The following is a 25,521-nucleotide window of genomic DNA, read 5'->3' as shown; positions in this document are numbered from 1 at the left end:
ATTTCTTTTGTTTGAGACCTATTTACAGCGCATACGCCGTGTATTTTGATGAGCTGCTTGTAAACAAAATTCTATATCGCTTTGCTAAGCACATTCATCTAAAACAATGTATCCAGCCAGCGCCAATCCCAGTAGAATAGCGTAAATATGTACAATGCAACCCCGGCAAATGCAGCGCGAAAACAAGACATTCCAAAAACACGGAAGCACGTCTCAGCCAGTCTTCACTTTTGCAGATTTCGTCTTTTCCGACTTCTCGACCCCAGAACTACTCGGCCATCGGATGAACCCCGATAACGCACCCGCACCCACAAGAATGCTCGAGACTGCAATGAACCGCACTACAAAATCCCCCTGACTGCCTATATACTGCTCATTGATATCGGCCTCCGTCCTAGATCGCCGCTGCTGCCGTCGCGCATCCTCGGCCGTCTGCGTCCGGTAATGGCCCCGCGCATTAAAGTGCGAAACCCGATTCCGATCTATAAATGATGTCGGGTCGTCTTCTTTCCCGGCGCTGCCCGCAGCACCGGCCGCAGAACCTGAATATGAACCCCCGCCCGCAGCGCCCGCGGCCCCAGGAGGTGCTCTTCTATTTCCGTATCCGCCGTGCGCGTAGAAACTCGGCGGCGGACCCCGGAATACACCCCGACGTTTGCTTAGGCCACTTGCAGGTCGCGAGCCGAAATACGAGGCGTGGCTACTGTGGCTGCTGTGGCTGCCCATGGGGTGTTGGCCGGGCGTTGCGGTGGAGTGGGTTGATTGGGAGGCGTGGGCGTGGATTCCATGGTCGCGGTCGTAGGTTGAGCGCTTTGTGTTGTTGCTGAGGACTTGGTAGGCGGAATTGATTTTGGCGAAGCGGGAGGAAGCCGCAGGGTCATCGGGGTTGCGGTCTGGGTGGTGGCGGAGGGAGAGAGAGTAGAATTTCCTGTTGGAGGGGGTTTGGGGGTTAGCTGGAGCTTGATTATGGTTGCAGGTAGAGGTAGACAGATATGGGGAGCTATGTAGCTGTAGCTGTAGCTGTAGCTTGGGTGCGAGGTAGGGAGGTTTGATGCGATGGGTTGGAGACGCACTTCTTGATTTCGGCGGGTGTGGCGGTTACCGGAACATCGAGAATCTCGTAGTGATTTGGTTCGTGCGATGAGGCGAGAGACCGGGAGCTCGTTGAGAAGGGGGCTTTGCGTGTGCGGCCGCGTCCATGGTTGCGGGCGTTGGAAGTAGGAGAGATGTGGTCGTGCTGCACGAAGCCTTGCGGCCCGTGAGAATTGTCGAGGAGAAACTGAGAAATTGGCGTCCTCAAATGGCGGGGGAAAGGCATGCCTTCATTTGTATGTGTTGGAAAGGGGGTATTCGGTGGTGAGAGATAGCGAGTGGAAGATCAAGTGGAAGTCCATTTCGTGAGTGATGGCGTCGGCCGCTTTTCGGAGGCGCAGTGCGTCATCGCTGCGCGAGCTGGAGTTTTATGGTGGAATACGGTCCGCGTTAGCTCTGCCCTACATTGGAATTATCTCTATGAGAATGCCCAAAGAAAGCACCCAGCGGTATCTCTGACTATAGTTCAAGTGTCATCCTGTTAATGTTAGATACCATATCCGTGCATCGGACTCTAACTATACTATAGCTTAAACGGGGTTGTAGTGCACGAGACTGGAGTCCACGACGCTCTGGCCACGCAAAGTGCGGTTTACTCAGTCTACCTACAACCATGCTAGTAAATAACTAAGTTTAGTCTTCAGATATTCAATGTTAGTTTTAAACACTGATACTCCGCGCCTTCTACGGAGTATCGGATATTGTTGTAGAAAAGGCCAGAGAGGCCCTGTTGCTATTCCGTCCGCTTTACTAGGACAACATAAAAGCAATAACTATCAGTTAAAGGCCTATATTTACTACTGAAAGTGTTCAGTTATAATTTCTTGTATTATATCTCTGAAGCCATTCCTAGATCATCCAAAACTACCCCACGGTCGTTGACTATCGGGGCCTCAGGCTTGGCGCTTCATTATCTCATCCGATGAAATTCCCCGCTCTGTTTTTTCTCTTGTTCAGACCGCTATCCGTCTAGATTTTGCCTTTTCAGCAACGAGCTTTATCTTCTCACCATGGCCGCACAGACAAGTGAGAAGCTAGAGAAGCTTGACCGTAGGTCCCCTCCTGTCCCACCTTTTCTTATCGATCTGCATCAGGCTAAAATATACCCTCTTCTGCAGTGAACGGTCAGAACGGCGACTCCGCCGCGGCCCCAGCGAAAGCGGGCCAAACGGAAGCCGGCGAGGCGGAGGACGATTCGGATGATGATGATGCAGACGATGCTAATGCTGCTGCTACTGGTGCGACCGACGGAGGTATGCATTAACCCGGCTCCCGCATTTCCTAGTCTGCCTCGGCGCAACCCCGCTGACCGGAGACATCGGATTGTAGCAGCCAAGAAGAAGAAGAAGCGCAAGCCAAAGAAGAAGAAGAAGGGCGGTGCCAAGGTGCAGAGCTCTCCCCCCCGGGTCCCGGTGTCGAATCTATTCCCGAACGGCCAGTACCCCGAAGGCGAGATCGTCGAATACAAGAACGAGAACTCGTATCGTACGACCAACGAGGAAAAGCGCTACCTCGACCGCATGAACAATGACTTCCTACAGGAGTATCGCCAGGGTGCCGAGGTTCACCGCCAGGTCCGCCAGTATGCGCAGAAGAACATCAAGCCCGGCCAGACCTTGACAGAGATCGCGGAGGGTATTGAGGACTCCGTCCGCGCTTTGACCGGTCACCAGGGTCTTGAGGAGGGAGACAACCTCAAAGGTGGCATGGGGTTCCCCTGTGGTTTGAGCATCAACCACTGTGCCGCTCACTACACCCCGAATGCGGGCAACAAGATGGTCTTGCAGCAGGGTGATGTGATGAAGGTCGATTTCGGAGCGCAACTCAACGGACGTATTGTTGACAGTGCGTTTACCATGTCCTTTGACCCTGTGTATGATCCTCTGCTTGAGGCTGTCAAGGATGCTACCAACACTGGTATTCGCGTATGTGGTTTTCACTCTCGAACCTTTAGGTACGATCTACTGACGGTCCATTGCAGGAGGCTGGAATTGATGTCCGCATGAGCGACATCGGTGCTGCTATCCAGGAGACTATGGAGAGTTACGAAGTCGAACTAAACGGGACCACGTACCCTATAAAACCTATCCGTAACCTTAACGGCCATAACATCGACCAGCACGTTATCCATGGCGGCAAGAGCGTCCCCATTGTGAAAGGTGCAGACCAAACCAAGATGGAAGAAGGTGAAGTTTTCGCTATTGAAACCTTCGGTAGTACCGGAAAGGGCTACGTGAGAGAAGACGTAAGTTAAATTTTCTGTAGCGCAGCCGCATACTCAGGGACTTACAATGTTTTAGATGGAAACCTCTCACTATGCGCTGGTCCCGAACGCACCTCAGGTTCCTCTACGGTTATCATCTGCTAAGAACTTGCTGAACGTCATCAACAAGAACTTCGGCACTTTGCCCTGGTGCCGTCGTTATCTCGATAGACTGGGTCAGGAGAAGTATCTTCTTGGTGTAAGTATTTTGTTATATCCAATGTTTGAAATATTTGCTAATCGTGTCGCGTTTTCTAGCTGAACAACCTGGTTTCGTCTGGAATTGTCCAAGATTACCCGCCTCTTTGTGATGTCAAGGGCTCCTACACAGCCCAGTACGAACATGTAAGTCCTATATTCAGTTCAACCGTAGGTTTGGAAGCTAAGCTAACTATACTTGCAGACCATCGTGCTTCGGCCTAACGTAAAGGAGGTCATCAGCCGTGGAGAGGACTACTAAAAACAATTTGGATGCATCGAGTGATACAAGGCTTTGAATGGCCGAATACGAAGTGAAGACAAACAAATAAACGAATTTTTACATGCTAGAACTGCATATTGCTCCTGTAGGGGCGCTCGTCTCGATGGAATATCGATATCGTGAAGCTCATGATTGAATCCAAAGGGTTCAGCCAGGAAGAGACCGATAGATATGACTTTAAGATGCCGAATACCCATAATTGCCATCCCCGTGGCCGTGAGAAAATACTAGAGAAACAATTGGAGCTGCATCGTACATTCCTGCCCAGCTTCAGTAGTTTTTGTGGCGCTTTCCAACAGACCGGTCAAGGCACCATCAGGAAAGGGATTGGCATTTCCGGGTTCAGGGTATTAATGTTGTATGACCATCCATTTTAACACGTTTTGTGACACTTCCTCTTGTATATCATCTCGGTAACAATAAGCATCGTGTTGGGATTCGAAGTGCATAACAGCTGGGTATAAAGCCAACTCGCACGGTTCCAGTCCCTCTCAGAGCCAGGATTTGTAATGAGAGGACGATCAAGAGGTGTGAGTACGGTGTGGACTACTGAGAGTCGAAGAGAGGCCGTTGAGTGGCAGTGGATGAGCGCCCCACGTGGAAGGCGAACGTTCCGAGACTCGACTGAGCGACTCCCATGTTTCAATCGAACCACCTCTTCTCCCTCGCTGTTTTATAGCCATAGACCATCCTCCCGTTCCTGAGCTCGTTCCATGGCCTAAAACTCGCCCTCAACTTCTCCCTTTCCGCAAATTTCCCTCCCTCCTCCCACCATGACCTCAACAGTCGCAACCTCCGCTACACCGCAGCTCCGCGTGTCAGCCTCCAAGAACCCGCGCAAAGCTTCAAAACCACATGATGAGGAGCCTTCGATGCAAGCCCCGCCCCCGAAGACGTCTTCAGTTGAGGACCACTTCTTCTGGGCCTACACAGAGGAGCCGCACCGCTCAAGACGGCAAGCAATCATCAAAGCACATCCAGAGGTACCTCCGCCTTTCTCCCCGAGTGCTCACCCTTCAAACAACTTACGCTTTTATCTTCGTCTAGGTGACCAAGCTCTGCGGACCAGAACCATTGACCAAATATGTGGTTCTCGGTGTTGTTTCCCTCCAGATCTGCTGCGCATATCTTCTCCGCGAAACTTCTTTCTTTTCCTGGCGGTTCTGGTTAACCGCATATGTGATCGGTGCAACCTCGAACCAGAACCTCTTCCTCGCCATCCATGAAATATCCCATAATCTGGCTTTCCGGTCGCCCATGGCCAACCGATTCCTGGCTATAGTTGCCAATCTCCCAATCGGAGTGCCCTATAGTGCCGCTTTCAGGGTACGTCCATACACCAGCTTGTGTCAAGACGAAAAAAAAGCTGACCAAATTGTTATAGCCCTATCATCTTACCCACCACAAATCACTAGGCGTTGCCGGCCTAGACACCGATCTTCCCACAGCCTTCGAGGCCTTTGTTCTCGACTCTCTCCTCGGGAAGGCCTTCTTTTGTACCTTCCAGATCTTCTTCTACGCCGTCCGTCCCATGTTCATCTACAGCCCGCCCTTCACCATGATCCACAGCATAAACCTAGTCATCCAACTCTCCTTTGACTTTGCCCTAACGAAGTTCTGCAACGGCTCCCTCCTACCTGTCCTCTACCTCCTTCTCAGCTCCTTCCTCGCCGGCTCCCTCCACCCCTGCGCCGGCCACTTCATCGCAGAACACTACTTCTTCTCAAAGCTGGACCACGGCACAGAGTCGCTTCAGGAACTAAACAAACAAGCCACAGCAGACGAAGGACAGCAAAAGGAACACCCCCTAGAATCTCTCCCTCCACCAGAGACATACTCCTACTACGGGCCCCTCAACATTCTTACCTACAATGTCGGCCTCCACAACGAACACCACGACTTCCCCGCTATCCCCTGGACAAAACTCCACGCCCTCCACCGTATTGCCAGCGAGTTCTATGAGCCTTTACCCTGCCACCGAAGCTGGGTCTGGGTCATCTGGACCTTCATCCTGGACAAGAATGTCGGCCCCTGGTGCCGTGTTAAGCGAGCGCAAGGCGGCCGTATCGTAGGCGGCGGCGGCGGATCCAACGGCCGAGCGGGCGAGAGTGCCTACGCTGGACCTGACGAGGCCGGCGATGGGTGGAAGGAAAGCGAGATTCAAAGTTGAAGTTAGCCTTCCGTCTTATTCGCTCTCTAATATGTCTGTTGTTTTAACCTTCTCTCTTCGCGCTGAGCTAATTTGGGATTAATTGGGGTCCTCTGCGCGCTCTCTACTATGTACCCTATCTGATGAATGTCTTCATATATTATAGACGAGATGATATCCTTGTCGTCTAGATGTGATTTTTCTTAGGTGTATATACCAATACGAAATGAGATAATGTTTGATCTGCAACCTAGTTGTTACAAAAGAAACATGTTTTAGGAGATATAAACATTCAGTAACATTATCGTTATTACTTAAACTGCCAGGCTATCAACGCGTACGTTTCGTCTAAAACCGATACTCGCTTGTAAAATGATATTCACATCAGGTTTCAACAATCAGACAGAGAAGAAAGCGGAAAAGGCGACGGATTAGCCATATGCGCCATTAATATTGACGAGCGAGGTTCTCAAGACGGAGGGTTGCTTGGGATTTCCGCCACATAAACCCCCCGCTTTCGCTGAGCGTGTTGAGCTTATTTTCGTTCTCGTACCCCTACCGTTGCTGTTTTTATGGTGTCATGAGGTCGAGGGTCATCGTAATAACGACGCGAGGCCACGGTGTTCGAAACAAACAGCTGCGCAGCATAACAAAAGGAAACGAAGCTTGGACGGAAGTTGGTGACAAACAAGGAAATTGAAAGACAGGCAGCTCAGAATGAACACAAGGGGTTTGTAGACGTGGGAAATAGGTATTGGACAACGATGAAAAGACAACAAACGGCTAGAAGAAGAAATAGGCGATCAAGAAGCTTAGCAGGCATAGACCTGCCACTATCTTAACCGGCACTCCTGCCTCAACGGACTGGGTCTGCTGCGCAAGGGCGATGGGCGACTTCTCGGTCTCGCCGCCAATCTTCCGTTGTCTCAGGCCTTGGTCTGCGAGCTTATCTTTCAAGCGTTGAATTTGAGCGTTGGCATCCGACAGTCGAGCCTCATACTCGGAATTCAGTTTTCCCCCGCTCGCCGTGGGGGATGTCGCGAACGCCGCTTTGTTGTCGTTGACTTGTGGAGTTGAATATTCACGTTTGGCACCCTCGTTGAAATCTGGAGCGGGAATGGGGGACGAGGCGTTGGGGCTTTTGGCAAGTCCAGCGGCGGGTGTCTCAAAATCTCCTTTCGGGGAAGAGTAGGCGGGGAGGTCATCGTCTTGGGCGTTCTATGTGCGACAGGCATAAGTATGAGGTAAACTCAAAGATCCCTTTAAGCGGGTACTCACCGTGCCATTGGTATCCGCTTGATCTTCAGTTGATAGTTCTTCCGGAGCGAGCCAAGTTACTCGTATCTTGCGCTCCTGGACAGCTGATTTGGTGGCTTTCTCGAACTACATGTCGGTTAGACAGGATCCCGGGGAACGGACACCAAAGGAACGTACAATAGAGCTGACATTGGCGAATTCCATATCTTTTGTGACTGAGACGGTTTGGACAAGGAACTTGTCCTTGCACTTGGCATCAGGGGCTGGTTCGTCCTTCATAGCCTGCAATAGCACTATCCCACACTATCAGCAAATACGCTCAATAACGACGTTTGAATTAGGTTGACATACCCTGGACTTCCACATGCTTTCCCGGCTCTATCCGCCCTGAGTTTGGTCGAACGCAGTAGCTAAGCGCAGTTTAGTATGTATTCAATTGTGCGGCAGGTAGGAACGGTCACGTACTGTTTAGGGGCGGTGGTTTTGACCTGTTATATGCGATGAAGTGTTAGAGCGTAACGGATGACTTCGGGGGTACAACAAGATCCCATACCTTAAAGACAACAGCATCGGGGTTGTTGTTCGTGAGGTGTAAAACCTGGCATATTTCACGGTTGAAGGGGCCTGGATCGGGGGAGGGGTTAGTTCGGACGGAAATTCACACTAATGTTGATATCCTAGACGTACGTTTGAACCCAAGCTCCGGAGGGTCGAGAAGGATAGACATCGTGAGTCTAGGGTATGGAGGTATTCGCTAAGTGGGAAGAGGGCACAGAGGTTGGGGGGTCGTTTCACAGGCCAAATCAGCCCAAAAGTAACGGATTGTTTGGAACAAGGAGAACCCAGCAGCAAGGCCCGGGGGGACGCTGGTATCTTAACAGCCAGACGACGGAGTTGAGGTAGCGGAGATAGCGATAACGGGGACAGGGAGTTGGAGACCAGCAGCGTTGGCAGTTATTGTTTGAGGCCAAACGCCAGAGTTCAGGCGCAACCAAATTAATTGCTGGGGGAGGAGCGTCGCGGCCGCTGGTTGGGCCGGGGCGCTGACTCAGCCGATTCTGTCGGGTGAAGTCATCATCAGTGCCAACAAGCTCGCGATCTGTTGTTTGTTAAACAACAGGCACTTACTCTGTACAGAGTAAGTGCTTTGTATCTCTTGAAGCCCTTAATATCTACCACTCTATTGACTATGATACTCCTACCTTTCACTGCCATGGCTGCAGCCATGTCAGTCTACCATGTTCTCGGAGCCACCTGTCGACATCCTCGGGACCGCTTGAGCACAATCGGTTCCTCGTCGACCATTCTTTGGTCCCTGAACATGTGATACGGAATTTCGGTGGCCTCAAATTCCTGAACCCTTTGCTGTGTGACTGCCTTGTTCTGCTTATCGATTGTTATTCTGAGTGGGGCCATTCAATAATCGTATTCTGTACTCCGTACCGCCTTATCAAACTCCCAAACTATGCCCATTCATTGTTGGCACTCACACCTGGCAGACGCGAAGATTCGAGTCCGGTTGATTGTTAGCGAAGATGTAACAGCAAAGGCCCGGTCCTTCATCTACGGAAGCATGAGTGGATTGCGGGCTTGCGCTGGATTCGAGCCTGGCTTGTGTAACAAACCCTGAGCCCTGCCATGAATAATTCAGGCGTGGTCTAGATGCTGGCATGCTGGCCTAGGGCCATTGTATACACTGGCCCTATAAAGGCTCTTATGGCACCACACTCGTAGACATGACTTTCTCTCTTGCGGGGGCGTAACCTCAACCGACAAATCATAATCGCATCGTCGTCTTAATTTAGGTAACTTCAATTCTGAAAGAAACTTCCAGAATATTGCCCGTTTGATGTGCGACGCCTGTTACACTTGACGAGGGCGAGGCATCGATCGAGCGGGTCATCCCGCATTCGGTCCTCCGCCGATAGCTTCGCCCGATACGTCACCCAACAACTTTCACACCTCACACCTACCGCCGCTCTGTTCACTAAGCCTACATTCTCGGCGCCCAATCATATAAGCTCATAAAGTACTCTTTAACGCTTCTCAAATCCCCTTGGCCACTCCCCGGTCAGTTCACTTGGCTTTAAAAGCTTCCTCAACCTCGAACTACCTAGTACCCCACTCTCCGCAGCTGCACATCCGTTTTGATCTCATCAACCCATCGATCGATCCAAAATGGCTACCTCGGATTTAGATCAGCTCATCGAGATGGGCTTCGATAAGGAGCGCGCCGAGTTGGCGGTGAAGAAGAGTGGTGGACGTGAGTGTTCTCTTTCTTGTCTTTTCCATTCCGACAGATCATGCTAACATCAGTTGCTATCAACGCACAGTCCAAGGAGCCCTCGAATGGCTGGAGCAAAATCAGGATAAATCGCTCGAAGAGATAAAGGCGGCAAGTGCAGGAGCTGGTGACGACGGAGAAGAGGGGCCCGCGCTCCAACCTGGCGAGGAAGCCCGCAGCTTGGTCTGCAATGAATGTGGGAAGAAATTCCGAAGCCAGGCACAAGCCGAATTTCATGCTTCAAAAACTGAACATGTTGATTTTGCCGAGTCGACGGAAGAGATTGCGCCACTGACTGAGGAGGAAAAGAAGGCCAGACTTCAAGAACTCAGGGAGAAGCTGGCAGCGAAACGCGCGGGCCAGTCAGAGCAGGACAAGATTGACAAGAAGCGGAATGAGGTATGCAGGCCTGAGAACTGTGTCATTCAAGGTTGCTAATATGGCCTTTGCTTAGGAAATTCGAAGAAAGGCCACCAAGGAGTCTCAGGACGCCAAGGAGGAGCTCGAGAAAAAGCAGAGAATGAAAGAGGCGGCCAAAAAGAAGCAGGAGAAACAGGATGACATCGAAGCTAAGCGTCGTGTCAAGGCCAAGATCGAAGCGGATAAGGAGGCGCGCCGACTAAAGGCCGAGCGTGAGAAGGCTGAGCGTGCTGGTGTTGCACCTCCTAGTCAACCAGCCGAGGCACCAGCACCAACAACCTCCGGTCCGGTCGCCTCTAAACCGGCATCCGCTTACACAGAAGCCCGTCTCCGATTCCAGACGCCGAAGGGAAATGTCATGAAGACATTACCAGTCGAAACTACGCTATTCGAGGTGGCCGCGGCTTTGAAGTCCGAGGACGGTATTGATGTGACCAGTTTCAGACAGAACTTTCCTCGAAAGGTGTTTAATTCTGAATTCTTCGGCGAGTCTTTAAAGGACCTCGGACTTGTACCTAGTGCCAGCCTTGTCGTCGAGTGATTCTAGGTTTGCCTTGGATGAGACTTGAGGTCGCTACTAAAACCTACTATTATGAGAGGATAGAACAATATCACGAAGAACGCATGTCCAAGCATGGTTTATGAAGAAATTTCAGTCGACAAATAAGGCTCATAATGTTATCTACCATGAAATTTGGACAATTTATGCTTGAAAGTAGCTACTGTATCGCTCGTCTATACGTGAAGCGTGTCACGTGAACTCGCGGCATCACAGTGTAACCCGACGCGTCTCCACTGCAGAGCGGCTCCCATCCGTGTCTGGGCTACCTTCCACTCAATGCAGCTCAGCGTCTCAGGAGCCCATGATATTCCCTTATAGTAGCCTATCCATATCATAACCATGCCAGCGTGAGTTCTACCAAATCTGTCCAGCCCAAGCACTCGATGAGTTCTGGGTAAGCTAACGCGTACCGCGTGCTCAGCGTCGGCGACCAGCATCGAGGTGGCCCGGCGAGCATCACAATGCCAGATGCAACAGGAGTTATCGCCAAAAACCCATTCGAGGAGAGTCCGTCACGTCTGAACCAATATACTCCCGATGAGGTCGCTGCACTTCAGGCACGTCTCGATAAGAAGCTAGGACCCGAGTACATCTCCGCTCGGCCTGGAGCGGCGGGCCAAAAAGTACATTACCTCTCTGCGGATAAATGTATCAACCTCGCGAATGAAGTATTTGGATTCAATGGATGGTCGAGCTCGATCCAGAATATTCAAATTGATTTTGTACGAGTGCTCCATGATCTCCATCATGTTATAATGCTCCCCCGCTATTAGGAACGCGTTGCTGATGAGATACATGGTCTTACAGGTTGACGAGTCCCCAAATACTGGAAAAGTCAGTTTGGGATTATCCGTGATAGTGAGGGTTACTCTGAAAGACGGAGCCTACCACGAAGTATGTACAAGTACCCCTACCCAAACCACCTCTTTGTGGACACAAGGTTGACGGTCAAACCAATATCAGGATGTTGGATACGGGCACATTGAAAACTGCAAAGGGAAAGCTGCCGCTTTTGAGAAGGCGAAAAAAGAAGCAACAACCGATGCCCTCAAGCGAGCTCTGCGAAATTTCGGCAATGTCCTGGGTAACTGTATATACGACAAGGATTACATTTCCAAGGTCACAAAAGTGAAGGCAGCACCGGTATTAGTTTTCCATCCTCTGTTTGATATTCCTCATGATATTAACATACTTTGCAGTCGAGGTTAGACGTCGATGACCTGCACCGCCACCCCGACTTTGCTCCTATAAAAAAGGAGCCAGTACAGCCAAAACCGCTGCCAGAGGACGATGATCTGCCTCCTCGCCCATCGATTGCGGCCAGGAAGACGGTAGCACCAACAAACAATGTCTCTGACTATGATGCGGAATTTGGAAGTATGTTTACTTAATCCGTAACTAGTTCTCATTTTGCTAACTACGCCAGGTGATGTGTTCGATGAGGCCGACTTCAATGTTGGCGAAGGCGAAAATCCAGATGAAATAGCGGTAGATACAGACACTCAAAAAATACGCCAGCCCCCGACCCCAATCGGGAGGCCAAAGATGGCGCCAAAGCCCCCGAGCTATGCATCTGGTGCGCCAACGAACGCTAATCCTAGTACCGTAACACCGTCGAAACCGGAACGGCCGATGAGCCACCCTCCTCCCGGCAGGCAAATCCCTAATCAGGCCGCAAACAACCAGCCGTACTCTGCGGCAGCCCATGATCAATATCCAAGCCAAAGACGGTCCGTACCACCCCCAGAAACACAAACAGCGGTATATCAAAACGGACGGTCAATACCACCGGGGCAACCACGGGCTAGCCATGGCACTGCCGCGTCAGCCGCCAGCGCACAAGTCCCTATTAAACAGGAGTATGCCTCGGGTGTCCAAAATCCACAAGCGCAAGACATGGCTCCTCCAGGTACACCTGGAATGGAAGGTCAAGCGCCTCCCGTTGTAGGGTTTTTCTCAGCTCGTGGAGTTGCTATGCTGCGAGAAAACCCCCATAGTGCAGCGGCCAACGCTCCAGTCTTTGATCCTCACGCCGAAAGCCCTTCAATCCGCAAAACCGCAGGCGTCGACCATACCAAGACCTTGCCGGTATCAAGGCCAATGCTAGCAGGCGGCGCATCACCAGCCCCAAACCAAAGCCGAGACTTCATTAATCCCTCCGCAGACATGCATAGGAAAATCGGTGTTCCCGGCGGAGCGGGTAGCCCCATGAATAGGGGCCCATCAACGTCCTCTTATCGGCCTCTAACACGACCAAATGTCGATGCAAAGGCGACGGCGAATAGCCCCGCGGCCAGCCGTGGTGGGTTTGGGCCGCCGAATATTAACGGAAAGCGGCCACCTCTAAATGATGTGACTAACGCATCCATACCTGGCGGTAACGGGCCCACCCCTATACCTAATCCAAATGATCCGAAGAGAGTGAGATTCGACGGGTCGCTGCCTCCGCAACAGCAACCACGCAATCAACAACAACACCAATAACTTCGATCAACGCTTATACCCCTTTCGCGCTTGCAAACACTAGCCAAGCCTATACCTATCTTGCATTATCATTAGCACTCTGTCTGCAAAGAATACCTATGCCTTTCATATTCAGGAGTATTTGGGAGTACGGACCGGAACTGGCGTCAAGGAGAACTGGGCAAATAAATGGAATGGACTAGCTGGACTCAATTCATTCGCATGGTTTTGTTGTGTTTACAGATATCCGTGGCATTGAACCGGATCTACTTTGATTCCCTCTTTTGCTGTTTCACGTTTGCTATTATGCAATTTGCTTGTGTTCTTACCGTTTATATCCAGCCTGTCAGCGTCCTATTATTCATGCCGGTGAATATAGTTTAGAGAATTAGACCTATATTGGAACTCACAACCCGTGGCGCTAGGCTACCTCGGTGGTTGAATTAACAATGAAAAGATCGAATATCCACTTAGCATGCAACTGCCATTTGTACCATTTCCAGGGCGTGCTACATAATGTACTTGGCACCCCATCTAGGCACAGAACGCTGCCTCCAGACTGAGATGTTTGGATTGTTTTACATCAGAGTGGCAGTGGAAGTGGGTTTTCCAAACGCCAGTGAACAAAATTTTGAGATTAATATGAGAAAAGCTTTGTGAAGAAAGGCGATACTATGAGTTACAGAATGTGGGAGTGCAGTGTATTTTGATAGAAAGGGTTATTGTACGATTATGACGAAAGAAAATGTTAAGAGCAGGCGCGGGGTATTACACTTACTAGGGACAACAAAAGAAATAACACAATAAAAGAGAAGGTTAAAAAAGAATCTTGACAAGATGTAATGAGGACGGCTATCGAATAAGGGAAGCATCAGTCAGGTTCGTGCATACCACAGCTGTCTCTGGGTTCTCGTTGACTAACGAGGTTGGAAATGGGGGCCCATCAAGTTGAGGTAATTATCTAAATCCATTTGGGATCTGAATACCGTGAGGCTGAAAGCCCTTGGCCAACTGCGGGTTTCTTTGGACCCGTGGAGCTTGAGTCTACTTCCGACTTCGGTGCGTAGATGGACTCCATCATCGAGGTTGTTTTTTTAGCAGTCTTAACTGTGACTTTGGTTGCAGTAGTGGGAGTCGGCAGATTCGGGGTTGTGGTACTGACAGCCTTTTTCGCCGGCTCAAAGTGTGGTGCGTCCGGTGTGAGAGCAGAACTGTTTGTATGCGTTGACCTGCTAGTTACTTGGGCGTTTGGATCAACAATCTTCAGTGGCCGGGGGGCGGAAGCAGGTGAAAATGTAATGGGGCCGAAATTAGGGGCAGCTGCTTCTAAAAAGGAAAAGAAATGGGGTTAGTATCACCTAAGCTGAATAGCACAGATTATGGACACTTACGAGCCAGGACGGATCCAGATACTGGAATGGTTAACGATGGCACAAACAGAGGGGAAAATACACGACGTCCAGGAAGTAGGTGGTCACCGAAAAGGTGAGAGTGCTCTGCCTTCCTAGTACTGGCCCCAGGTAGTAGATGGTCTCCAAGTAGGGTACCACTAGAAACTCGAATGATTGTTGGGAATTCAGGCGAAATGGACTCAGCACGAGCCTCTACCAGCGGTTTATCTACCTTCGCCGGAACTATTGTTAAATCGCTCGATGCACATTCCGATTCGGGCTCGGTGATAACCTTCGTGGGCGTGGGCTGGAAACTCGTAGATGAATCAGTGGTAGCATTGGACGATGACCGGTACTCTGTGAATGCCTTTGGCATAAATTGTGGTGCTGCCGCGTTCAAGCGAGATTGGGAGGGAGGTGTTGTGATCTGAGCCTCTGATGTGTTGCGACTATGCGTCCGTGTAACTTCAGCAACTACCGAAACAGATGCTCCGAGTTCCTTGGACTCAGGAATGGTTGGGGGAGTAAAGAATTTTTCGCTTCGTGCTGTCGTCTTTAACTTCGGCGTTCGACTTAGTTGGATCCTGGACTCCAATTCTTTTTTACATTCCGTCAGTTTAGACAGAAATGTATCGGACAAAGAGGTGCGTTCTAAGAGCTCGCAAATTATATCGATTTCGCGTTGGTACTCTGCAGCTGTTTCCTCATCATCTTCGAGGTCAGTGGTAGCTTCTATATCACTCAGCTCATTTGACTCCTGCTCTTTGGGTAAAACTCCGCCAAAGTCAAGCTTCCTGTTGACGCCTGCAAGAGAAGGGGGCTCCTTTGACTCGAGAGATTTCGTGAACTCCAAGCCTTTCAATTCTTCCAGAGCTGGGCTCATTCCAGGCCCCGGTCCAGATTCTATTGAGTTTGCAAAGCTCAAATCCAGGAGCATCCCGACAGCCTTCTGAGGGCGCTCTTTTTGGATAGGGGTCTGGTTGGCGCTTGCGTCTTGTGGTTTTGTATCCAGCCTTCCCTTCTTTTCTGCTTGGTCAGTTGTACTAACAGATGGCACCCGAGACTTTTCTTCAGGGGATTCTAGGTTCGTCGAGCCCGAACTCAGGCTATTATCAGACGATTCGACCTCGTTCACTGGTATGGGAGAAACTGCACGTCGAGGTGTGAATTTTTGGCTTAATGGCACTCCGCCGTTTGGCGACTTTTGATGATTAGGCTTAGACGCCGTTTCTGGGGTGGGAGACAAATAGCCCTCACGACGACCTTCCACATCTGCGTGGCTCTGATCTTTCGGTCTTTCAGTCGGTGGTTTACCTGCTGTTTTATTTCTTGTTATCATTAGCAAATGTTGTGGAAAAGCACAGTGATGGCATGGACCCACGCGGTGACCATGCGAGCGACGGCGAGGAAGTCTTCAGGGCTGGAGATAGCTCGTGGGGGGAAGTTGCTACTGATGCTTAACGCGTCAGAATGGTTGGGCCTGAACGAATAAAATGCAACTTACAGAGGTCGCCTAATTCTAACGAGTGGAGCATTTTGCGCACCTTAGCAATGTTGCCGTTAGTTTCCTCACAGTAAGAGTCTCAGGTGTCAATCCCTTACTGCTCGCGGATCTGCCTGCTGATTTCTTCCGTACGGCGGTGTTACTGGGAGGGTTGTTTTTATTAAGTGCCGGATCTAGCCCACTGTGGTTTCCAGGTGGGTTAGGGGTTTTCATAGCCATTGAAGAGGCCCTACCATTGTGGTCAGATGATCTTTTGGAGTATTGCTCAGTTTAAACACAAACCTGTTAGAACGTTCGTTCAACGGAGCAGCACGCGGTCCAGCTGCTGCTGATACCGACCTAAACGAATTAACCTGAGAGGGATGTTTTATTTGCTGTACGCTGCCCCCACGCAACATGCTGTCGAGCCGTAAACGGTGGCTTTGGCCATTCAAAAGGTGATCAAGTTCCTCTAGATCCGCCGTGTCGCCGATTTCCTTGTGTACATCTTAAGACAATAATCAGTATTTTCAATCGCCGCAAAGAAGGTTGATTATCATCTTACTGGCCCAGCCCTCTAGCCGAGTTTTGTTGGCTTCGGCAACTCGTTGTTCTTTTGATCCCCGTACGTTGGACCTCCGAGAGGCCTCAATGGCCTGCACTCGCATGTTATTGAACCCACGATCGACGGTGGAAATGTATTCTCTTCGAGCCGTCCCTAGGTCTGCCTATTATGTTTAGAAATATCATTAGTCCAGGAGACCCCGTCGTCTTATTTAATAGAGGACAAGATCCGACATACCTCTTGCAGCCTGTTGAGGCGTTCATTTGATGTTTCGGTCGTCATATCGTACGCCAAGAACACCAGAGAGTGAGGAATAAGAGAATGGGGCGGGTAATTAACACGATATGGCTAATGATGCCTTCAGGGTGTGACAGGGTAGGGCAGGTTGGCTAAAACTTGAGATGACTATGGGAAAAGGGGGTTTTCAAGCCTGAGTCTCCGCCCAAGCATGTGGAATAAACAGGAAAGCTACTTGGGACAGGGCTTGCAAGTCAAAAGGAGGTCAATTGAATTTCACCCCTCTCGCATAGGATATGTGTTAGACCATATCTCGCGCTGTAGTGAATGCAGGCCAATAGATCAAAGTTTCCATGAGAGACGGCTTGAGACCAAAACCAAGCAGGAGAGCACTGGTGTGTAGCAAGTTAAAGAAAATAAGTGGGGGAATTGAGGTCGGAGGTGGAGTGTGAAAAGAAGGAGAGCTGGAGGGAGGGAGGATTCCATTGGGGCGTTGTTGATTGAGGTGCAAACGCGACACTGCAGAAGAGCACAATCCTAAAGTTTCTGTTTGCCTGATCCATGAAGGCACACATCATATCTTAAAAAAACCTTGATTTTTTCCCACATTTAAAACTGTTTGATTTGTTTTGGTCATAGATAGTCAGCGCACTGGATGAAGTGTATTTGGGTTTGCACATTAGCTTGAACTTAACAATGTCTATATGTACATTGAATGATACAAAGTTAGTCTCAGTCTATTGCAGGTACGTTTACAGGAAATTGCCGCTCAATGTCGATTTGCATAAAAACTTCAAGGTTTAGCTGCAGGTTGCTGTGCCACCTTCATCTATAGGAGATCCTGCATTAGCTGCTGCCTGCCGTGGTATGAGAGGGCGATGAAGAACACATACTCTTGATCATCTTCCCAACTGCTTGTATGAGGCTAACGCCCATGACGGTAATTCCAAAGGCAATGCACGCATACGCCGGAATCTTCTCCTTTCGAGACGCATTGCTCAGCTTAATATAGCATAGTGGAGGGAAAATGTACGCCAGTGTGGCTGCACTTGTCGCACCGATCAATTCAAAAACGGCACCCAGGTCGCAGGTTAGCAGTGCCATAGCTACAGACGTTACCACCAAGGCAGATGTGAATATCAAGTGTCGATTCATGTTGAAAGGCTCGTCAGGAAAGTAGTAGGTCGTCATGACTTCCCTACATACAAATGCTTCTAACGGCAACGTAGTAAGCATGTTCAGGCCAAAGCAGCTAGATAGAAGTATTAGCCAAAACTAGACGGTGTTGCTCAGGTAGGTTATGTCTCTCACAGCCGCGCTATGTTAATCAGGATATTATCGGACGGAAAGTTATTGAGTACATTGCCTTGAGTCTTTGAACCAAAGAAAAGAAAGCCGGACACACCCATGAGTAGGCACATCAAAAGGGAAACGCCGGTCGAGTAATGGGTAACCGTCGCAAATCGATCCAAGGTCGGTTTCTTCAGTGAACCATAGATCAAAAGGCTGTTGTGGTCTTGATACTGTCAGTTTTGGACGACCTATCAGAATGTGCTACATACGGCAGACGAATGCTATACATAGTTAGTATTTAATATTCAAGCCCAATAGCAACAGATTCATACCAAATGAGATCACTCCAACAGCCTGGAAGAACCCAGAGTTCACAAAAAATAGGCTCTTCACATCGCCGCGCGACTCGGGCGATACGCGAAAGCCCTGGGTAAGCACAGCAATAACGATAACTGCCATACTTAACAGGGCCAGAGTCGATGCTTTCGCCAACTGTTCAATAGTCAGTAATAGAAACATAACCACGAGTGGGGTCAAACCTTGGCAATATCCCGATATAGTGATAGTGGATACGAGATCCCCAGGACAAGGAGGACAATGACGGCTCGTCTATCGGTGAGAAGCCAAAGAAATGACATGTCCCGAAGAGAGGGAAATAGTGAACTCAAAACATGCGGTATGGTATCCCCGACAATAATACAAAATGCAATCATACCACCAAACGCGAACGCCCACTGAGCAACAGAAATGGCGATTAGACCAGACTTTCCGAAACAATGCTGCATCGTTGCTTGGAAGGAATCTGCGCCGCTCAGTTTCGAGTTGACAACTATCAAGTGGATAGTCCAGTCCACGGTTACCGTGAGGCCGGCCAAAAGAATTATTCCCATTACCATTCCTGATTGTTTCAAGGCATATGGTTGGCCTATAATTCCCGCCCCAATAATGCTGTTTGCCATGTTCATGAACGCCATCTTCATTCCGCTTCGAGGCCTCGCGCTCTCCAAATGCTCTTCGGGAAAGAATTCATCAGACGTAGCAAGCGTTATGCTGGGGGCCTCAATGTTCGTTAGGAGGGGAATTCTTTGTCCAGAATGACGTTGCCCCGAGCGGCCCCTGTCAGTCCCAGCATAGTCCTCCTCGTCCAGCCAAAGTTCTTCGGAGTCACGAATTTCTCCATTCGTATGGCTCTCATCTTCGGTATCATCCTCTATATCAAATCTCACGCGATTCTGAGTGCGGGGAGTGCGGCGCTGGCCGTCTGGATGCGGTGATGAGGTGGATCGAGAGGGCGGCTCATCGGGGGTTGAAGCGCCTATGTCAGAGTGACTAGCATTGTTTTGTTCCCCATTTGACAAATCCGGGAGCAGCTGCTGCGATTCTAGATCGGCAGGACCATTAGCTTCGGCCGAAGAAGATTGTTGTCTCTCATCACCAGGCATTGCTGATCTTGAGAGTCTTGACGGCGATCATGAAACTGATTGAGCTGGCTGAAAGACGTCAAGCTACATATGATGCACGTGACGGGCTTATCGATAAGCCTCCAAGTATAGTACAGTGTTTACTCCAACTACAAATCCAACGTGCATGGGAATTCGAGATAGTGCTATTTTGACTAATTTAAACCGGCTTAATGTGTTTATCTTCCTAGTGTCTCAGTTCTCACATTTTTCTACTGTTTTTTTTCTTTCTTTTTGGATATTTTAGCACCCAGACCCGTTCTCCCTGCATAAGATCCAACAACGCTCGATGATTCAGAAGCTATAGGAGTGTGAATGAAGTCTGGCGAGTCAGGATCTTCGTGACTGTGTATTTATTTCTTTTTATCAGTACTTCCGGTTATGTCGTCTGTTATGCTGGGGGGTGGATAGAGGTTAGATATGAACCCATGGAGTGGAAACCGAAATATATTTTGTAACTTTAGGTCTTCGTCTCTCTTTTGCCTTCGTTCCCCCATCTTCCAACGAAAAATGACCATCCACACATGCGCTCTTTTATCCACTAGAAAGAGTGCATATCATGAACTATCCTGTTAATCTTGGACAAAGAGTCTTTTCCACCTCAGCCTCAGACTTAACATTATCTTTGCAGGCCTCTGTGTCGATGCTGCTACCCCCAGGGAGCCTAGTTTTACGTGACCCAGAGCACCTGAAACAGCTCCTGTGCTGTGGCGAAATTTGGGTGTCTCAATCACCTGAACTCAAATTCAATATACGTATTGCCTCCTTGGCTGATTTGCATCCATCATTCAGCCAGTTCGTATCCCAGCTCGGCGACTCCACCTGCAGAGCGAAGGTATGTCTAGACGAGAGCAATCCTCACACCGACCTTTCTTTAATAAATCTTGCAAACCCAGATTTGGGCAGATCTAGATCTCGTTGTTCTCTACAAAAGTTGTATTTTTGAACCCGGCCAGGGTTGCTCCACCTATGTTCTCTCTTTCGGCATACAAACACGGCTTGGGTCTGCAGAAAAGATAAAGGCCCGGAAACTGCCCAAAATATTGAGGGATCACTCCGATCCAATTCCTCCGACCAATATACCCACTGCCCAATTGACGTCCATTGACGTCCTCCTGGAATATACCCACATTTACAAACAATGTATCAACCGGTCTCAGCAGTTGCACCCGCACGATAAGAACGGCGATATAATACAGTCGGCTGAATTTGGCGATTGGGATTGGGATGGAGCACAATACTCACAAGAAAACATCGCAATAATTACAGAAACACTTGGCCCAATATTTGAACACGGCTTCAGAAGGAGTAATGAAGAATCAGAACAATTCAACCATTCAACACTCATATCTTCTAACTCTTTAGGGTTTGGTGAATTATTTCAAGAAGCAATTATGGCGCTGGTGCTTGGAAATGTGGCGCAGAGACGCAATAACACCGAAGCAGGGTCAAGTGGCTTCCAGAGCCTATCCAAGATAGCCCCCGGTGTATTCAAACCCGGGTATCGTGAGGTGAGCTTTCGACTCATTGCTACGTGGAGAGGTGGGCGCATCAGGCATGAATTAATACCATCTTTTTTGGAACCAGGCCATGAACCAACGATCCCGCTTAATGCCCTCAATCGCGAAATCCTTAACCTCGATGTTGAATCTTAGTGACAACCTAGCTTTAAAGGAGAAGATGGTCTCCGTCACAGCAGTATGCCAACCATATTTGCGCCTTTCGAGCTCTACCACCAGAGGAAATGACACAAAGACCGTATTGAAAATGCGATTATGGACCATTGCTCAGAAGCGACTTTATCGCACACCCACGCCGAAAAGCTTGAGGACTTCAAACTCATTCTCCATTCCTAACCAAGACGAGCAAACGCAAGATGAAACGCTTCTCTCAGAAGGGTTATCAGGAGAAACAGAGTATTTTGATGATCATTACAATACTACTGAATCCGAACTCGAATTTTATTCAGAAAGCAACGGACCAGAACCTGAGCTTGACCTTGATTTTAACTTCGACGAGCCAGAACACTGTTCGAGCATGATATTCAGTGACAACGATATCGGGCACCCAGCGGAGATCCTGGAAAAGAATCCTTTTGTTAGCCAGGACACTGAACCTAATACTGCGCCTATGGAAGCAGACTTCCAACCAACGTCGCCCTATACACGCACCTTATCATTACCAAACTCTGAAGACACCCAGACAGACCATGAGGGAATGCTTGACTTTGATACTAATTTCGCCGAAGACGTTCCGGCACTTTCAAGCCAAACTTCCTTTTCCCACAGTCTGCATTCGTATGCAGGGCCTTTGATGGATTTATGTGACGATTATGATGAAGACGAGATGCTCTGTGATAATTTATCATCATAAGCTCATGGCCATAGAGCAGCAGCCTCGGCTGGGCTATATATTTCTTTTAGATTGCGGAATAAATTGAGCGTATTAATGTGCTAACAACCATGTTGAATAGATATGAAGAGCATCATGGAAACCTTTAACTGAAAACAGAAGCCTGTAGGAAAAATAGGACATAACGGTGGATTGTAAAGAAATAATATATATATGCTAGCAACCTTCTCTAGGTATATCCCCGGTAGAACCAGAAATATGGCTAGCCAGATTATGGCAGAGAATAGTATATATTTAAGTTCGAAAGTAATCCTTACCTGCTTAAGATACCACAGTTTGTGGCGGAGGGGACTTCTTTGATTTCTGAATCCCTAAGCGTGAGTTCAGGCACAAATAGCGATAGCAAACGTGGTGAAGCCCATATAGTTTCAATCTCAATCCTCTATGATTGAAATATACTCGCTTGAATGCTTTAAACCACATACAGTAAATAGCCATCACAAAAGGAACATTGCGCCATAAAGGTCGCTTCTGGTGCTCGGATAAGCCATAAACTCCACTGACGCCACGCGATTTGCACCGATGCCGACTGAACATGGAAAAAAAGAAGAAAAAGAAGAAAAAGAAGAAAAAGAAGAAGAAGAAGAAGAAGAAGGGATTTGTTTGTTATGGCAGTTTGACGATATAGGCCGGACTCTAAATTAAGAGTCAAGAAGCCGCACGAACATCATTACGAGGAAGTTGAAACAGGTTTTCTGGTGAACCTTGATCCTTGTCGGCCCTGATATTGGTGTACGCTCCAGACGGAACCCACGACTTTACATCGCAAGCTTTAGCCAAGTGGGAGAGGTTTGAGTGGTCAAATGCTTCGATAAACGCCTCGTCCAGCGGACGTTGTTTCGGGCGAGAGAAACGGATATACTCATCAACTATATCTTGCTTCTCCCACCCCTGGAGCTTCCGAAAGCAGCCAGTCACGCACCCAGTACGATGCTATTATCATTGACTTAGCCATTGAAGCGCCACTTATAAAGGGTTTTGGACTTACTTTTCCTTTATTGCAGTGTATGAGCATAGGGTGATTGGCCTTGTCCAGCATTATCCTGAGAATTGTATTCACGACACCATCTGATGTTTTGACAGAAGCATCCTTATTCGCAATGAAGGGAATGCAGTAATGTTTGATCCCGTTTTCCTTCAGAAAACTCGAGTGGCTCGACGGAAATGGCTCTTCGACAAGAGTACTATAGGTCATACATAAGCCTGTAGTCCACAAGCGCGGCCAAACTCGACTTACATTATGGTTCGCAATCTCAGGACTTTGAGTGCAGGAAGGTTCCAAGGCTGAGGATACGCGCTGCGATATATTCCTTTTGCAACCTCCCCAAAGTTCGCGGGAAATTCTGATTCTCCGACATCAGGCTCCTCCGACTCCAGCGAAGAAACCCTAATAGCTGACTTTTCGGCTATTCCCCGCGCAACTGTTAGAGACAGAGCATGATATGACACATCGACTTGAGAAAAACAACCTTGCTTGGTTTCGTTAGCGCTGTTGGTGGTCTTATTCGTCAAAGGGTAGGCCATCATGGTGGTCTTTCTGGAGGTATCCGGAGAGAGGCGAATGGTGCAGCCCAGGTTCAGCTAACAACAATTCTGCTGGGATATTTCAAAAAGACGAGAAAGAAGGCCGGCTCCAGGAAACCACGTCTCACTATAATATTGAAACAACAAGGCAAAAGGAACGGTGAATCTCAAGATAGACTAGAAAGTCTAACTGTCGAGCTGGAGGGCAGGCATGATGGAAAATAACGTAAACAGGTCGAACTGGCTAAAACAGACGACAAAAGAGTTATTCTCTCGTTCACACCCAAGAGCTTAACATGTAGAGACCATGATATGAAGTCAAAGGGGCGGTGTTATACTAGGAGGTATGGGGGCGGTGAGGTGTGAAGAGAAGTAAACAAGCGCAAGCACTTGCAGAAAAAAGGCCTCCGCATGTGCTGTAACTGGAAACAGGAGCAACTTAAGTAGAACATCAAGAATGCAAACAAAAGAGCCAAAACGAAAGATATCGAGATTCGTGAGCAGGAGAATAATGCTCGGGAAGCAGTATTCACATAGCGAGCTCCACATGATATGCCGAGTAAGGTAGTGAAGTGCAGAGGCAGAAGCAGTGAATGCGTTTTGGAAGGAGGTCAAGAAGGAAAGAAGGATCGTGATACAATAGGTGCTTTACAAAGAACCTGAAAGATGTCCTTATCCAACAAGATCGGAACCAATATATATGGGCTTTGGCTTCTGTAACGGTTCTGGTCTGTGGTGACCAGCTGCGCTTGATCTAGCTCTATACAGTTAANAAAAAAAAAAAAAAAAAAAAGAAAGAAGCAGATCACGGTTTCCATCTCTATCCACCTTCGACCCGAAAAGACCTCTAGAGTTATATGAGAAAGCAATTAGCCGGTGATAAAGAGCTAAGGAGCTTCCTCTCCTAGCCCAAACATCTTTATCGAATTGGACCACGCACTGAAGGATAGAATCTTAGCAGCCGAAGTAGCTCTCAACGAAATGGAATACTCACGCTTCACAGACCTCCTCCACTGTTATCCCCTTGACCGCGGCAATTACGTGCGCGACCTGGGCAATTGCAACGGGCTCATTTCGGCCTTTTACCATAAGCCCCTTCTGCCATCTTTCTTTTTTGACTGCTTTTGGTAAAGGGGGTGCACCGGTCAAGAATTTAGACGAGGCATGCGACGGACGGATCTCGCACTATATATTGAAGTTAATAACCAACCATAGGATCATAAACGAATATTAGAGTGACTCTTACCCATGGACCATCAGTCTCAATTTGCAGTCTATCCAAGGGGATGGCCTTTACGACCTCGAGATTCTCTTCTGTCTTCAAGCTGCACCCGTTGACTCCGATATCTAGGCCGAGCGCCACCATCCTGTTCATTTCCTCCATAGTCCCTGTAAAACTATGGACCAGCCCGCGGTTCGGCAGTTTTTCCAGCTTTGGTGCCAGTAGCCTCTCAAAGTCTTCACTGGCTGCGCGGGAATGGAGGAAAAGAGGCAGCTGAATTTCGACGGCAATTTCAAGCTGCGCCTCGAAGTACTTAAGCTGCGGTTCTTTGGCACTCAAGAATAGTCTGTCGTAATCTAACCCAATCTCCCCGAAAGCAACAGCATGACCTGCCTTCTGTGACTCCAAAGCTAGTGACCTAAGTTCATCCAACAATTTCTCTGGACCACCGGGAAAGTCATCAAAGTGCTTTGCTTGACAAGGATGAACCCCAACAGTTGCATAGCAAAATCCAGCTAGGGGGTGTTAGTCTTCATGGTCTGTGTAATACGATTTCTTCAACATACGGTATTTCTGAGCGATTTCGATAGCATGCTTGGACTCCTTTAAATCGGAGCCAGTTACCATAAACTTCTGGCAGCCCACATCTCGTGCGCGCTGAATGATGTCGTCTAGATCATCGTCGTGGACTTGCTTCCCGTGGTACCTGCCTTTGAATACCGGGTCACTCAAGTTGATTCCGATCTAATTTTTCAAGGCGTTGCGCTCTGATCAGCTTCCTGATGAATAAAGAACTGGTCACAGAGAAGACGTACATCCACATATCTAATGGCTGTACCAGTGTCGGCCATTTTGGATAACGGGGTGGAAGCCGAAGAATAAGTAGAGCTTTCCCGTCTGCAAAATGTAGGATAAAGTAGAGAAGGCCGAGCCGTGAAGGACACTGTTAAATCGTGAGCTGCT

At 48.9% G+C, this 25,521-nt stretch overlaps 12 protein-coding genes across 12 annotated transcripts; 6 read left to right on the top strand and 6 right to left on the bottom strand.

Moving 5' to 3' along the window:
- Positions 1–3: 3 nt before the first annotated feature.
- Positions 4–1,408, bottom strand: ASPVEDRAFT_43202 (DnaJ domain protein). Its single transcript, XM_040812764.1, has 2 exons — positions 1,074–1,408; positions 4–928 (listed from the first exon to the last, which is right to left on the bottom strand). The coding sequence occupies exons 1-2, from the start codon at positions 1,316–1,318 to the stop codon at positions 214–216; spliced, it is 960 nt and encodes a 319-aa protein (XP_040669473.1). The 5' UTR covers positions 1,319–1,408; the 3' UTR covers positions 4–213.
- A 694-nt stretch (positions 1,409–2,102) lies between these two features.
- ASPVEDRAFT_85146 (methionine aminopeptidase 2) lies at positions 2,103–3,815 on the top strand (the record flags this gene model as incomplete). Its single annotated transcript, XM_040817653.1, has 7 exons — positions 2,103–2,142; positions 2,211–2,345; positions 2,422–3,017; positions 3,074–3,337; positions 3,393–3,554; positions 3,614–3,700; positions 3,759–3,815. 7 exons carry the CDS (start codon positions 2,103–2,105, stop codon positions 3,813–3,815), a joined length of 1,341 nt encoding a protein of 446 aa, XP_040669472.1.
- Positions 3,816–4,609: 794 nt separating this feature from the next.
- Positions 4,610–6,006, top strand: ASPVEDRAFT_30208 (sphingolipid delta(4)-desaturase family protein; the record flags this gene model as incomplete). The annotated part of the gene is made up of 3 exons (XM_040810333.1): positions 4,610–4,819; positions 4,884–5,162; positions 5,221–6,006. The coding sequence occupies 3 exons, from the start codon at positions 4,610–4,612 to the stop codon at positions 6,004–6,006; spliced, it is 1,275 nt and encodes a 424-aa protein (XP_040669471.1).
- Positions 6,007–6,768: 762 nt separating this feature from the next.
- Positions 6,769–7,969, bottom strand: ASPVEDRAFT_134203 (putative integral ER membrane protein Scs2; the record flags this gene model as incomplete). Its single annotated transcript, XM_040807101.1, has 7 exons — positions 6,769–7,203; positions 7,264–7,368; positions 7,420–7,535; positions 7,594–7,652; positions 7,708–7,730; positions 7,796–7,866; positions 7,930–7,969. The coding sequence occupies 7 exons, from the start codon at positions 7,967–7,969 to the stop codon at positions 6,769–6,771; spliced, it is 849 nt and encodes a 282-aa protein (XP_040669470.1).
- A 1,451-nt stretch (positions 7,970–9,420) lies between these two features.
- Positions 9,421–10,487, top strand: ASPVEDRAFT_54058 (uncharacterized protein; the record flags this gene model as incomplete). The annotated part of the gene is made up of 3 exons (XM_040814878.1): positions 9,421–9,505; positions 9,576–9,925; positions 9,981–10,487. The coding sequence occupies 3 exons, from the start codon at positions 9,421–9,423 to the stop codon at positions 10,485–10,487; spliced, it is 942 nt and encodes a 313-aa protein (XP_040669469.1).
- Positions 10,488–10,969: 482 nt separating this feature from the next.
- ASPVEDRAFT_30205 (RAD52 DNA repair protein RADC) lies at positions 10,970–12,992 on the top strand (the record flags this gene model as incomplete). The annotated part of the gene is made up of 5 exons (XM_040810332.1): positions 10,970–11,230; positions 11,316–11,402; positions 11,472–11,651; positions 11,708–11,885; positions 11,911–12,992. The coding sequence occupies 5 exons, from the start codon at positions 10,970–10,972 to the stop codon at positions 12,990–12,992; spliced, it is 1,788 nt and encodes a 595-aa protein (XP_040669468.1).
- An 84-nt stretch (positions 12,993–13,076) lies between these two features.
- On the top strand, positions 13,077–13,456 carry ASPVEDRAFT_749020 (uncharacterized protein). Its single transcript, XM_040816276.1, has one exon. The coding sequence runs from the start codon at positions 13,161–13,163 to the stop codon at positions 13,353–13,355; it is 195 nt and encodes a 64-aa protein (XP_040669467.1). The 5' UTR covers positions 13,077–13,160; the 3' UTR covers positions 13,356–13,456.
- A 476-nt stretch (positions 13,457–13,932) lies between these two features.
- On the bottom strand, positions 13,933–16,908 carry ASPVEDRAFT_73345 (uncharacterized protein; the record flags this gene model as incomplete). The annotated part of the gene is made up of 8 exons (XM_040816206.1): positions 16,648–16,908; positions 16,411–16,573; positions 16,149–16,353; positions 15,907–16,095; positions 15,867–15,881; positions 15,744–15,842; positions 14,363–15,690; positions 13,933–14,297 (listed from the first exon to the last, which is right to left on the bottom strand). Exons 1-8 carry the CDS (start codon positions 16,690–16,692, stop codon positions 13,933–13,935), a joined length of 2,409 nt encoding a protein of 802 aa, XP_040669466.1. The 5' UTR covers positions 16,693–16,908.
- Positions 16,909–17,249: 341 nt separating this feature from the next.
- ASPVEDRAFT_43197 (putative amino acid transporter) lies at positions 17,250–19,407 on the bottom strand. Its single transcript, XM_040812763.1, has 6 exons — positions 18,480–19,407; positions 18,273–18,432; positions 18,210–18,221; positions 17,959–18,163; positions 17,541–17,899; positions 17,250–17,476 (listed from the first exon to the last, which is right to left on the bottom strand). Exons 1-6 carry the CDS (start codon positions 19,380–19,382, stop codon positions 17,448–17,450), a joined length of 1,668 nt encoding a protein of 555 aa, XP_040669465.1. The 5' UTR covers positions 19,383–19,407; the 3' UTR covers positions 17,250–17,447.
- Positions 19,408–20,043: 636 nt separating this feature from the next.
- ASPVEDRAFT_54055 (uncharacterized protein) lies at positions 20,044–21,773 on the top strand (the record flags this gene model as incomplete). Its single annotated transcript, XM_040814877.1, has 3 exons — positions 20,044–20,235; positions 20,297–20,911; positions 20,988–21,773. The coding sequence occupies 3 exons, from the start codon at positions 20,044–20,046 to the stop codon at positions 21,771–21,773; spliced, it is 1,593 nt and encodes a 530-aa protein (XP_040669464.1).
- A 687-nt stretch (positions 21,774–22,460) lies between these two features.
- On the bottom strand, positions 22,461–23,339 carry yphA (tyrosine phosphatase family protein; the record flags this gene model as incomplete). The annotated part of the gene is made up of 3 exons (XM_040817652.1): positions 22,461–22,745; positions 22,801–22,996; positions 23,050–23,339. The coding sequence occupies 3 exons, from the start codon at positions 23,337–23,339 to the stop codon at positions 22,461–22,463; spliced, it is 771 nt and encodes a 256-aa protein (XP_040669463.1).
- Positions 23,340–24,223: 884 nt separating this feature from the next.
- ASPVEDRAFT_85137 (3'-5'-exodeoxyribonuclease) lies at positions 24,224–25,409 on the bottom strand (the record flags this gene model as incomplete). The annotated part of the gene is made up of 5 exons (XM_040817651.1): positions 24,224–24,275; positions 24,331–24,521; positions 24,583–25,073; positions 25,125–25,302; positions 25,374–25,409. The coding sequence occupies 5 exons, from the start codon at positions 25,407–25,409 to the stop codon at positions 24,224–24,226; spliced, it is 948 nt and encodes a 315-aa protein (XP_040669462.1).
- Positions 25,410–25,521: the final 112 nt, after the last annotated feature.

Source organism: Aspergillus versicolor, assembly GCF_001890125.1.
Source record: "Aspergillus versicolor CBS 583.65 unplaced genomic scaffold ASPVEscaffold_6, whole genome shotgun sequence".
NCBI lineage: Eukaryota > Fungi > Ascomycota > Eurotiomycetes > Eurotiales > Aspergillaceae > Aspergillus > Aspergillus versicolor.
This window is presented reverse-complemented; position numbering and strand designations above follow the sequence as displayed.

Coding starts and splice junctions, on each gene's coding strand:
- ASPVEDRAFT_43202 (XM_040812764.1), bottom strand. CDS start 1,318: ATGCCTTTCCCCCGCCATTTGAGGACGCCAATTTCTCAGTTTCTCCTC. Junction 929..1,073: donor ACACCCGCCGAAATCAAGAA/GTGCGTCTCCAA, acceptor CCCCTCCAACAG/GAAATTCTACTCTCTCTCCC.
- ASPVEDRAFT_43197 (XM_040812763.1), bottom strand. CDS start 19,382: ATGCCTGGTGATGAGAGACAACAATCTTCTTCGGCCGAAGCTAATGGT. Junction 17,900..17,958: donor CTGATTAACATAGCGCGGCT/GTGAGAGACATA, acceptor ACTTCTATCTAG/CTGCTTTGGCCTGAACATGC. Junction 17,477..17,540: donor AGTTGGGAAGATGATCAAGA/GTATGTGTTCTT, acceptor GATCTCCTATAG/ATGAAGGTGGCACAGCAACC.
- ASPVEDRAFT_749020 (XM_040816276.1), top strand. CDS start 13,161: ATGGAATGGACTAGCTGGACTCAATTCATTCGCATGGTTTTGTTGTGT.